This window comes from Rhipicephalus microplus, chromosome 8, assembly GCF_043290135.1.
Source record: "Rhipicephalus microplus isolate Deutch F79 chromosome 8, USDA_Rmic, whole genome shotgun sequence".
Taxonomy (NCBI): domain Eukaryota; kingdom Metazoa; phylum Arthropoda; class Arachnida; order Ixodida; family Ixodidae; genus Rhipicephalus; species Rhipicephalus microplus.
Genome location: NC_134707.1, coordinates 121,901,671 through 121,914,778, shown reverse-complemented (window position 1 = coordinate 121,914,778; position 13,108 = coordinate 121,901,671). Strand labels below are relative to the sequence as shown.

The following is a 13,108-nucleotide window of genomic DNA, read 5'->3' as shown; positions in this document are numbered from 1 at the left end:
AACAAAATTATCTTTTGCAATCAGGGTGTAAATATTCTTTAACGCTAATATCCAACATTAGTGGTGATCTACAATACGCCTTCTGCTGTTGTACGTTCATGCCGTAGTTATCAATTGTTGAAACTCTGCGATGGCATTGTTAATGAATACGTAAATCGCGCGCATTAATTTATGAAGGATTTTCCTTAGAAGCGTTTACGGGAGAAGTCATTGCAACGTGGCCCCTTCACCCTCATAAATAAATATTTGAGTGGTGCATGAACACAAGTGCGTTGAGCTGTCAGTGAATTGGCTTGTTCATGAGCAAGTACTGATGTATAAGGTGATATGTCGGCAATAATAGTAAAAGCCACTCAGATTTACTCTTATCTATTGTGCTCTTGAACTTCAGTTAGACTAGTTTCCACAAGTGTTCGGCTTAATGGGGTTACTCCATGTTGGATCAACCAAAGAGGAATTTTAGAATGCGAATGCCTTTGCGTAATACTGGCATCTCTGAGTGCCTATCCATCTATAGATCTATCAATCAATCTATCTAGTCACCTACGTCTGGATGCACTCGCGATCAGCCCCAACTTGGGTTGAACTAAATTACTATGGGAGGGTAACCTATAGCTTGATGAGTACGACTTCCATATCTAGACATGAGACAGTATAGGGGATCGTATATGAGGTAATTGTAACGTTAATGCGAAGAAAGATGTGGATGATAACTTGCCGTGTACAGGGGCTGAACCGCCGACCTTTCAGCAAGGCGTCATGTGTTCTACTAACTGAGCTACCACGGCAGACATGCCCCCATCCACTTTGTGCGCTATATGATGATTAAAACATGGGATATCAACAGGATAGAAATGTTGTATAGATGGTAGTTCATAATCGTTTAGCGAACATAGAGTGATGAGGGGACACACACAAGAAGCAAAGAGGCACACAGCACGAGCGCTCATTAACAACTGATTTATTTTTCACGTTCGGAAGACACATGTGTGCCTCTTTATTTCTTGTGTGTTTTCGCCCGCATTCTCAGCTTACTGAACGATTGTGGGAGCGTCAGTGAGCGCTGCCTTTAACCCTGATGGTGAGTGTGGAAAACGTTTTCTACCTGTCCGGCATCGCCTCGCACGTTATATTATTACAAGCTGGCAGCTGACCAATAATAACTCGTATACTACCTGAAGGCACCTAGTCTGCGAGAACGAGACTTTTATTTGAAGGTGGCAGGTTCCGTACGTGTGGACGGCAAGGTATCTATTCGCCCACCTTTTTTTTTCACATATACAATAAAATTAGCTCATTTAACAACCCCTAAAGCTTCTTTGGCATGATTTTCTGTTAGATCTCATTTATATATTGACTTAGAACACAACAAACCCTCATATGTACACTTTGTTCCTTCGTGTCATGTCATGACCAATGTGGCAGTCCTGTCATGTACGTCGTCAAACCCATTCCACCAGACACCTATGGAGCATACCTGCACATCGCTTGTGAGTATGTGTCAGTGGTATGCGGGTATGTGCCACAAGTGATTCACATATTTTTTCTACTCAGGAAAGGTCAAAGCACGGGTATTTTTAACACGAGCGTATTAAGAAAAGAAATTGTCCCCCCCCCCCCTCTCCTTGAAGGAAATCGTGAGGAAATGCGAAACATTTCTTGCACCAAGAGTAAACTGTGAAGTAATTTTATTGGCGTAAATAATGACGATGAAGAAACTTATACGGTAACCATTTGTTTACACATTCATCAGCCAGCAGCGGTCGCGAGTGATGCGTGCGCTTCACTCCATATATATATATATATATATATATATATATATATATATATATATATATATATATATATATATATATATATATATATATATATATATATATATATATATATATATATATATATATATATATATATATATATATATATATATATATATATATATATATATATATATATATATATATATATATATATATATATATATATATATATATATATATATATATACGTATGAGCGAGCAGACAGGAGAGTAGGGTGCATGGAGGAGAGAGGGCGAACGGCGAGACAAGGAGCGGCGAAGCACTGCATCTATCCTCCTACACTCTCTTGACACCCGCGAATTTCCGTGGAACTGCTGCGATGCGAGCGCCCTCACACGCCAGAGCACACTCCTCCTCTCCGCACACTCTCCAGTGTCTCCACTACTCCAACCACACCTCTTGCTCTGGTTGCTAGGGGTGAGAACAAGTGCACGCCTACAGCTGTTGCTAGGGGGAGGGTGTGAGAGCGGAGACAACACTTGCGGCACGCGGAAACCGTCAGACGTCTGACATGCCTCGCTTAAGAAATGAATTCGCATTGAATACTTGACATTCCCAGCGTTGGCCTAATGAATGCAAAGAATACCGTTCAGAGCCCCAGCACGAATGAAGGCAATCATTGTGTGTCGCATCGAAGTATCTCACCACAAAATGTGGTTGTGGTTGCGATGCCTGCTATCTAATTTTATAAACAATACGTATGTTTTGCTGATACAACCTACATGTCGTGTTATTTACAGTTTTAGTTAGGCGCCATCCATTGAAGTTTATTCATTGAGCTGTGGCCAAGGCAGATATCCTCGCGAGATAAAGCGCTACATATCAGCTTACCGCTTCTGGGGTTGCTTATACACATGTTACTCTTAGCTTTGTCGCGCACCCGTAAACAACTGGTTATATGAAACATATGCGGCCCGTTAACATACACCTGTGCTTGTAACATTTGTATATACCTTTGGCGTCGTTTCGTTAAGCTTTGCTCATAAAAAAATTGGCAGATCCCATGTACAGTCGGAATCGGTGATATGCGAAGCACGAATAACAAAGGTTGATATATCACTTTAAAATCAGTGCAACGGTACGAGGTAGAGGTAAATGCTGCCCTACATGACTTTCCTGTCATGATTAACAAGTTGGATTGAGTCGTTTACCTTCGTCGCCTACTCACATCACGTGATACGAAATTTAGTATATGTGGAGCTAGCGAAACGGCCGCGAGTACGCTATTAGCGTGGTGTGTTGTCATGTTCTTACTTGGCAAGCGTGTCAGTATTTGCATGTGTGTACCAGTTATATATTTCGTCATCCATTGACGTCACGTAACACTAAACTCGGTATATGTGGAGCTAGGAAAACAGCCGCGATCGCATCATGAAGGACCCAATATACTCCATCGTAGCGTTGACGCGCGCGCACGCTGGGCACAGCGACGCTACGTCAGCAAAACGCGATAACTCTATAGTATGACGCCTTGCGCGACTGGCGCTACAAGCGTCCGTCGGCGCAGCCCAACATCACCCGGTGCGAAATTCGCGCCGATGCGTTACCGAGTCAACACTGCGTCTCCATTTTTTTCGTAAAGGAGGAACGCCGGACGCGCAACGGAGCATGGCACACGTGTGAGTATATGGCAAAACCAGTGCCTGCCGCCACAACGCCGGCGTGACATGACAAAATGAACGCCGGTGAGCACGCGCATCACATCACGTCGAAATGTATTGGCGCCTTGACTGCGCCGTGTAGTCCTGTTCTCACCCGACATGCAGCGCATGATTATCATATTTCCACCAGATACTGTTGAATAAAACAGGTCACTGACCAATGTCAAACGAAACAATGACGTTTTGGGACCCGTACGGATCCCTTGTTCACCAGGTGAACAAGGAAACCAGGTGAACAGGGATCCGTACGTGTCCCGAAACGTCATTGTTTTGTTTGACATTGGTCAGTGACCTGTTTTATTCAACAATGCCTTACCTGACCAGACGGCATTCCGTCGAACTCTCGACTACGTTCCACCAGACACATACCTTCGTCATTCATTAACGTCACGTAATACCAAATTTGGTGTATGTGAAGCTAGCGAAACGGCCTCGAGCGCATCATGAGTGTTGCATATAGTCATGTTGTTTCATGGCACGCATGCCGTGATTATCATGTTTGGTGTCGCATTTACCTATGTCGTCTATTCGCGTCACGTAGTACCGAGTTTTACATGTAAAGCTAGCAAAACGGCCGCGAGTGCATCATGAGCGTAGCATATAGCCATGTTGTTACATGATACGCATCTCATGTTTCTCATGTTTGCACCAGTATCATACCTTCATCATCTATTCACGTCTCGTAATACAAAATTTAGTATAAATGATGCTAGTGAAACAGACGCCAGCGCATCATGAGCGTGGCATGTAGTCATGTTGTTACATGACTCGCATCGCATGATTATCATGTTTGCACCAGCCATTCCTTGGCCATTCCAGCCATTCCAGCCATTCCAGCCATTCACGTACTATAATACCAAATTTGGCATAAGTGACGCTAGCGAAACGGCCGTGAGCGCATCATGAGCGTGGCATGTTGTCAGGTTGTTACGTGACGCGTATGTCATGATTTTCGTGTTAGGGTCTGTCGTTTGTGCTCGCCATGCAATCATGTCATACGATACCAGTTTTGCAACATGCCATGTGAACGAAACCACCGCAAGAGCTGCAGGACTATGAAACGTAAATCATGACAATCATGACATGCATGTCATGATTTTAATGTCATGAATAACCAAATACGTTTTTCATACAGTCATGTTATGCAATACTTAGTTTGGTATTGATACCATTATCGAAAAGACCAGGAGAGCTAAAAGTCGTAGGCGGATACATTGATAGATAGATAGATAGATAGATAAATAGATAGATAGATAGATAGATAGATAGATAGATAGATAGATAGATAGATAGATAGATAGATAGATAGATAGATAGAAATCCGCCTGCAACATTTAGCTCTCCTAGCCGTTTGGATAATGATATCGATACCAAACTTCGTAAGGCAAGGCATGACTCTATGACGAGCATATATGAGTAGTCATAACATGAAAATCAAGACATGTATGTCATGAATGTCATAATTTACATTTTATGATCTTGCTGCGCTTGCGGCGATTTCGTTCACGTGACTTATATGTTGCAAAACTGGTGTGGTATGACATAATTGCATGGAAAACACAAGCGACATACCCTAACATAAAAATTATAACTTGCGTGTCATTTACCATGACTGCATGCCATGCTCATGATGCGCTCGCAGCCATTTTGCTGGCGTCACATGTACAAAATTTGGTATTATGGTACGTGAATGGATGACGAAGGTATGATATTGGTGCAAACATGATAAACATGAGATGCGCCTAGTTTAACATCACTACATGCTACGCTCATGATGCGCTGGCGGCCGTTTCAATAGCTTCACATGTACCAAATTCGGTATTACGTGACGCGAACGGACGACATAGGTAAATGACACATCCAAACAAGATAATCACAATATGCGTGTCATGTAGAACACGACTACATGCCACACTCATGATGCGCTCACGGCCGTTTCGCTAGCTTCACGTATGCCAAATTTGGTATTGCGTGACGTCAATGGCTGACGAAGGTATGTGACTGGTGCAAACATGATAATCATGAGATGCGTGTCATGTCACAAAATGACCACATTCCACAGTCAAGATGCCGATATACTTCGACGTGACAGGGCACGCGTGCGCGCCGGCGTTTGTTTTGTCGCGTCACGCCGGCGTGGCCACGCCAGGCGCCGGTCCTGTCGTATACTCGCAGGCTCGCGTCGCGCTGCGTTGCTTTGACGCATGCACGTTTCAGCGTGTCCGGCGTCCCTCCGTCACGAAAAGAGGCACGCGCAGTGCTGTCTGAGTAACGCATTTGCGCGATATGCGGCATGTCACATTTTGCGCCGGGTGCCATCAGGTCGCGAAGATGGACGCTCGTTGCGCCTGGCGTTAGACTATAGAGTTCTCGCGTTTTGCTAACGAATTGCGTCGCTGTGCCCAAGTGCGGGCGCGTCAACATCGCGTTGGAGTATATTGAGCTCTTCAGGATGCACTCGCGGCCCTTTAGCTAGCTACACGTATACCAAACTAAGTGTTACGTGACGTCGATGGATGATGAAGGTATATGACTGGTGCAAACAAGATAATTATGACACGCATGTTCTGCAAGAACATGACTACACACCACGTTTATAAAGTGCTCGCAGCCGTTTCGCCAGCTCCACACGTACTTAATTTGGCATCACGTGACGTGAATAGATGATGGTAAACCATACATCCAGTCATGATAGTCATGACAGGGAAGCCGTGTACGGCATAATTTACCTCCACCTCGTAACGCGGTGTTGATTTCAAAGTGACATATCAACCTTCCTCGTTCGTGCTTCGCATATCATCGATTCTCACAGTACGTGGGATCTGCCACTTTTGATTAATAAATTTTAGTGTGATGTGTTTGGCAAAAAAAAAAAGACAACTAGCCGTGTAGCTCGGCTCAACACGGGGATCAATGTAGCTGAAGTTGCTGTACTAACACGGACAGAAAATTCCTCACTTATCTGCAGGGTAACTAGCTTTGCGCATTTAATTTGTGTTTTGCGCACCAGCTTTGTGCAACCCGAACATTCACAGAATTTTACATCAATATGTTGTGGTGTAGTCGTTATCGTGAGTGCACAACTTACGTAAGACGGCGGGATGTATCGTGTACAATTTGCGCTATGAAAGCCACATACAGTAAAAAAAAAATTCCGCCATATCTACGAAGTGAATGATGATGAGTGGGCGAAGCTCCGGAGGTAAACCTGGTAAACCATGAATCCTCTGTGCATTTTGCCCACTCGATTTTATTACATCGCTCCCCCTAGCGTACGTCGCCGCACTAAATCGAACGATTGCCTTCAACCAATGACACGCGCCATATGTGACATCATTCCTATTTTATAAGATCTCGCGTCTTTCATCAACTACAAGTACCGCTTTCTAGTTTATAACATCTTGCATCTTTTCATCATCAGCTACAAGTACCACCATCTAGTAAACACTACAAGAACTAAACGAGAGGTGGCTACATACAGGAGACGGTACCGCCATCTAGTGAACACTGCAAGAACTAAACTAGAGGTGGCTACATACAGGGGACGGTACCGCCATCTAGTGAACACTGCAAGAACTAAACTAGAGGGGGCTACATACAGGCTACAGGGGACGCACAGCCCACGCCCTAAGGAGCTTCGCCCCTAAAAAAGGGGGGGGGGGAATCGGGCACACTTCGTCTTAGGCACAACTACCTCAGGAAGAAAATTTTCGCGTGTTTAAGAAGCATGGTTGACAAGCCGCGCGCGATACCATACAACATAGTTTCTTCTCTCCTAAGAGGAAAACAATATTAAACCGCTTTGAGGCAGCTATTTATTATTTGTATAGCTGTCACTTTCACTGCTTAGTTTTACGAACGACAGCCAAGATTTCGCAAAAGCCGTACAACTGGTAGGCAAAATTAATAAAACAAATAAACACAAAGTGGATTTTATGCCAAATATAGCCTCTAGCCCGGGCACACTTGGTGCCTCATCGGCAGAAGAACTTCTAACCAAAGCTCTTTTCTAACTATCTTCACTTTATCACCACAGCAATCCATTCAAGCACCACGACTCTAAAAAAAAGACAAAGAAGGGTGCTGGCATGTACACTTAAGCATTGCTTTTTATATACGAGCATCATCTGTTCGAACTTCGTCCACAATGGTGGGCAATAGACGAGGAAGCGAGAAAGGTTCATTAAAGGTCGAGCAAAAGATAGTGAACCGTTTGTGAGCAACAAACAAATGCCGTCATCGCCAAGAAATCCCAACTGCGCGTTCACGCACAATCGCATGTACGGGTTGCAGTCGCTGCGGCAGCATAAACATATCGCAAAGAAACAAACAAACTTCGGTATTACAGTCCAGGAAAACAAACTCATTGTATGGTCAAAGGGTGTTAGCACCTGCTTGCCCTGCTTCAACGGCTTGAATTATTCTTACGTTTTTCCAGCAGAAAGAGTGCCGAAAACATATGACACCATTCACGTGCGACCCGTTCGCACCGTCGCATGTTATCATATTTGTCCCCGAACGGAAGAAAACCTTTCAGGACGTCTGACAGACTCATTTCATACCTCAACTGCTTTATTTGATTAAATTCGGCACGCCAGAACGAAAGAGACCGACAGCAACTGCAACCGTACGAATACTTTCCATAGCAACGTGAAGGTTCAGTCGCTCCAGTGAGTTGCCAGACCAGGGACGGCGCTGCCTGCTTGGCAATATGGTGGCACCCCCGTTAAAATGTCTATACTGATTTAAGAGCCTGTACAGTAGTGCACCCAGACGTAGTTAACTAAACGACACAGACAGACAGACAGAGAGGCAGACAGACACACAGACAGACGGACGGACGGACGGACGGATGCTTCACCCAACATGATCATTCACTTCGTGGATATGCTGGGGACTTTTGGGATGTTACGTACACCGCAGCAGAATTACCTGGCGTCACCATTGTTACAATGAACGTTATTTTTGCAGAGGTAAAAAAACTGTTAAGAAGGTGCTGCTAGATGGATAGATACGCTCAATGAGGTAGTGGTTCGCTAAGGTCTACACCTGTAAAAATTCAAAGGACTGTTTTTCATTTTTTTACGTGCTTGCAAATCGTTAGTTCTTGGAACCTAAGAGCTACACGGCAGCCTTCCTGTAACGCCCAACCTAACCTTGTGCACTTTCGTGCAGGTATGTGACATCAAACGCAATTTATTGAATGTTTCCTTCGGAGTGGCTGCCTATGACATCGATTATGACTCAAATCCACGAGGGTGCCTCGAGTTAGAGATCCAGCCCGGAGGCTTCAAACGATTGTCTGCAGTCCGATCGCTCAGTAACTTTCTGAACCAGAATTACACGGGCCACTTCGATTGCTTGGCATCGTGACCTCTGATTAAAACGAAATTGTCTCTACTTGCGTTTTGGCGGTTCGCTCAATATTGTTGAAAAAACAGGTCGCTGACCACTGCAAAACAAACGAAGAAAGACGTTGCGGGACCCGAACGGATTCCTTGTTCATAATGGAATTACGACCAAGAAACGGTTTTTTTTTTTTTAGCGTGGAGCGCATGACGCCAAGACCGGGAGTACACATGGTTCAGTGTGCCAATGGATCAATTTATTGCGGTACTCGCTGTCTGAATGATTAGTGATTCGAGGTTGACTCCCATTCTCGAATTTTTCTACGTAGCCATGACGACTTCACAATGCAGCATGTAATATCGCAGCAGTATTGCGTTTTAGATGCTAACGTTCACATCGCTGTCAGAACATGCAACTATCATAACTTCACGGCAAACCATTACAAAAGACACGCATGGTACTGTGCGTATCCCCCTGAGACAACAGATTAGGTGCATAGCAAAGTCGAAAATTTTTCGCACGTACAATTGCCCGAAGTATACCGATTACACATAATATAGCCATAAACGAAAGCATCACCGACCCCAGCCACTTTGATGTTACATTGTTGTAATCCACAATTTAATCTTTTCGACTACTGTGGTACAATAACATGTTCGCGCAAACTGGTTGAGGTGCGCACTAGGGACATCATATCGCTGTCACGTTCAACTTTTAAAGGCGAAGATTAAGGGTCACGCAATTTTCGTTGCGTGTAAATAATAGGTAGGTACCAATAGTACAGCTCACTTAATAATTTTCAAGTCTTCACTTCTTGTCTGATACGAACTTTGAGGTACGCCCCACTATGCCCAGTTACCATCAATCCAGTGTTCTAGAAGATTAAAAATACAACCAAGTGTCACAGAATGCAAATATGTGTAACAAGGCATCGCACAAAACGGACTGTGCAAGCTGTGGGTCATTGAATGCTTCCAACCACTGACAATGGTTGGTTGGCCTTTAGGTGCCTGGCGCAATCCACCACGGGAGTGCCGTCATAAAACAGACTGGACCTTATCTTAGAAATAAAATTGTTTTACCAGCCGAACACGTTTAGATGGGGATGTTTTTTTACAAAAAACGCAATTGGTAAAACACGGTATATATATAGGATAAATGGAGAGAAAAAACGAAGCCCAACAAGCTAATTGAGTTGAAATTAAACAGAGTTTACACCTAAGTTTAACATTCACTTCGTTTTGTATTCAGAAAATTGCACACGGCTTGACAAACGCTCGTTTGACTAAAGCCCTTTTCAGTTGCTCTAAAGGAAATGCCCACCGGAAGCGATAAATTTAAAGCAAACCTTCGGAGAGGTTCTTCTAACAGTCTTTTATTTTGATTTTTAAGTAGCCTGAGTGTTAAAAACAAATTATGCAGACATTCACTATCGTTGCAGTGAAGGCATAAAGGTGCATAACTGTAACAGACAAGGCCTGTGTAGGCAAAAAATGCCAGGCCTGCAGCACAGTCACAGCGAAAGCTAGAAAAGCGGCCTTTCAGAGCCTCTTCTAAACACCCATCGGGTAACTGCTGCAAGCACAATTGCTTGATACCCACTACGGCATTAATAATAAGTGTTTTTGGGTTGTAGGCCGGCGTTCGCTATGCCATTTTTTGTCATTCTTCTGAGAAGTGTGGTATTCGCTACACATTTGCAAGGAATTTTGCGCAAACAGTTCATGCAGCAGCTGACGACGATGAGGAATTATGCCTGAGGTGGGTATGTGCCACAGTTATTAGTAAAACAAGAACAAGCTTTTGCAATACGTTGGAGCATGGGATGACCCACTCGTTACGCCATTCACGTTGTGCGACGGCTGGTTGTTCTTTCACTCTTTTAAAACTCTTTATGCGTCGTATTAACGCGATTGTTTTTCCGACCTCAAGCCTGCCTAAGGCAAGTTTGCCGACAAGTTCCAAGCACCGGCATGGCCCAGTGGCAGAATACTGGGCTGGCGCCCAGCAGACCCGTGTTCGAGCCTCACTGTGTCATTGTTACGGACGCCGGCGGCAGCGGCGGCGGCGGACAAGTGCAGCGCTGCGCGAGCACCGAGTTGTGATATCATAACAGCTTTCGCTGCAAAATTCAGTGAGGATGCTCGGCATCAAAGTCTCGTACATGATATTTCCCCCTATATAGAGGAGCACCATCGATCTTTCCATGCATGGGTAATATAGATAAGAAAACTCAGATGTTTCCAAGTTATCCGATGTGGTAAATTTTTCAAATCGTGCTACGGGGATAAATGCTTGCATCGGCAATATAGATATTATGGGACCATTATGTGAGACGAATGCAAGTTTATTTACACATACTCAATGAGGGATATACCTTCATGACATGGTACCCATACCAATCGAATGAGCCGTAAATATTTTGGGGCAAGGGCATAAAGCGTTTCTAAAGCATTTGACTTATACGGTGCACTTAAGAACAGACAGACAGGCAGTCTGTAAGAATTACAGTATTTGTTACATGAACAGAGGAAATATCCGTCATTTCCGTCAAAAAGACCGATCCAACAAAGCAGAGGAAATTCCCACTCCTACCCTTTGTTTACAAACTGAAGCATTAGATGCTATTACAATTTTTTTTTCATTTTAGTCTTGCCAAGCGGTGTTTCAAAATAACATTTAGGTACGTAATGGGAAGATCTTTGCAAATCATAGAAAATATATTGTGAAATTCTATTTTAATAGCTTGAATAGGTCCCCTTAGTAGAAGTAGCACTTCATGAAGGTTTACTTGTAAGGTTTCGAAACGCTCCTGTATACTGCCACCAGCACATAGTGGGTCGACACCAAGAGCGGCTCTCAATCTGGAGAAAAAAGAAGATCGCGTGCTTCTCCTCTGCTCGAGAGCCAGCCACGACTGACGCATCGTCCTAGAGATTGCTACCCGGTGGTTTAATAAATCCCCCAGTACTTGTGACTCATCATGACAAACAAGTGGAGGTGCTGGGTAGTCTCACGGATGCTGCAGACCCCCCAGGAAGCCGTGATACGAGTCCAGTGCCATCAATACTCCCGTACATCGGACCAGCCGCCGAATCAGGGGATTGCCTCCGGAAATCGACAATACTGCTCCAACCACGTCGAGAAACACGTCCAGCGCTTCGGTGCAAACCTCGTCAACAGGCACGGGAAGCACGACGTCGAACCGCTATACGTTGGAAAGCCCACGGGCACCGGCGACGTTCCATGGCACGGAGCACGAGGACGTTGAGGACTGGTTGGCGGACTTCGAGCGCGTAGCCAGCTTGAATCAGTGGGACGACGCGGCGAAACTGGGTCGTGTCTACTTCTATCTCGAAGACGGGGCACGTACGTGGTATCGAAACCGAGAGGAGCAGCTGACGACGTGGCCCGAATTTTCTCGTAGACTTTTGCACACCTATGCCAGTGCTGATCGCCAAGAACGAGCTGAACGAGCTCGTTCTTGCCCGCGTCCAGTTGCCAAACGAAACTGTAACCACGTACGTCGAAGACATGACGCGCCTCTTCCAACGGGCCGATTCAAGATTGACGGAGGACAAGAAGTTGCGTCACTTGATGCGCGGTGTCAAGGACTAGCTTTTTGCCGGCCTCGTGCGCAGCCCTCCGAAGACGGTCGCGGAGTTCTTGTCCGAGGTCGTGACAATTGAAAAAATGCTGCAGCAGCCATCCAACCAATACGACAGGCAAGTCAGTGGCATGTCTAGTGCCGACATTTTCACTGCCACTAGAACCAGCAATGACCGTCTACGTGAACTCATCCGTGATATAGTACGTGAAGAGTTGCAAAAGGCTGGTGTAACACCTCATCCTACGGTTAGCTCGATTGCAACTGTGATCAAGGATGAGCTGCACCAGGCCCTTCGGAACACCTTGCCTCCTGATACAGCTGCACCAGCTCCTGCTGAATACCGCCGTGAGACAACCTACGCGGAAGCCTTGAAACGCCCTGCTGCATCGCCGCCATTACTCGTCCACCCTGTTCCTGCTGTTGCACTCCAGTCAGCACAGCACATACCGTACTACGAAGGCACGTACACGCCACCACCTTTGCCCTTTGTCCCTGGCGCTCCTGTCGCCCATCGTTCGGTGCCACCAGTTCAGTACATCGACGATCGGCGCACGTCTCCTCGGAAGTCTGATGTTTGGCGCACACCTGATCGCCGGCCTGTGTGCTTTCACTGTGGAGAAGCTGATCACTTGTACCGCCAGTGCCCATATCGCCGTCTTGGGCTTCG

General features: G+C 45.2%; 1 protein-coding gene across 1 annotated transcript in view; it reads left to right on the top strand.

Annotated features, from left to right (window-relative positions):
• LOC142768366 (uncharacterized) overlaps window positions 1–8,882 on the top strand; it is a 57,726-nt gene extending 48,844 nt beyond the window's left edge. The window contains exon 8 of the mRNA XM_075870336.1: window positions 8,658–8,882. Coding sequence (XP_075726451.1) covers window positions 8,658–8,855 — 198 coding nt within the window. The 3' untranslated portion in view covers window positions 8,856–8,882. The remainder of the gene's footprint in view (window positions 1–8,657) is intronic.
• The last annotated feature ends 4,226 nt before the right edge of the window (window positions 8,883–13,108 follow it).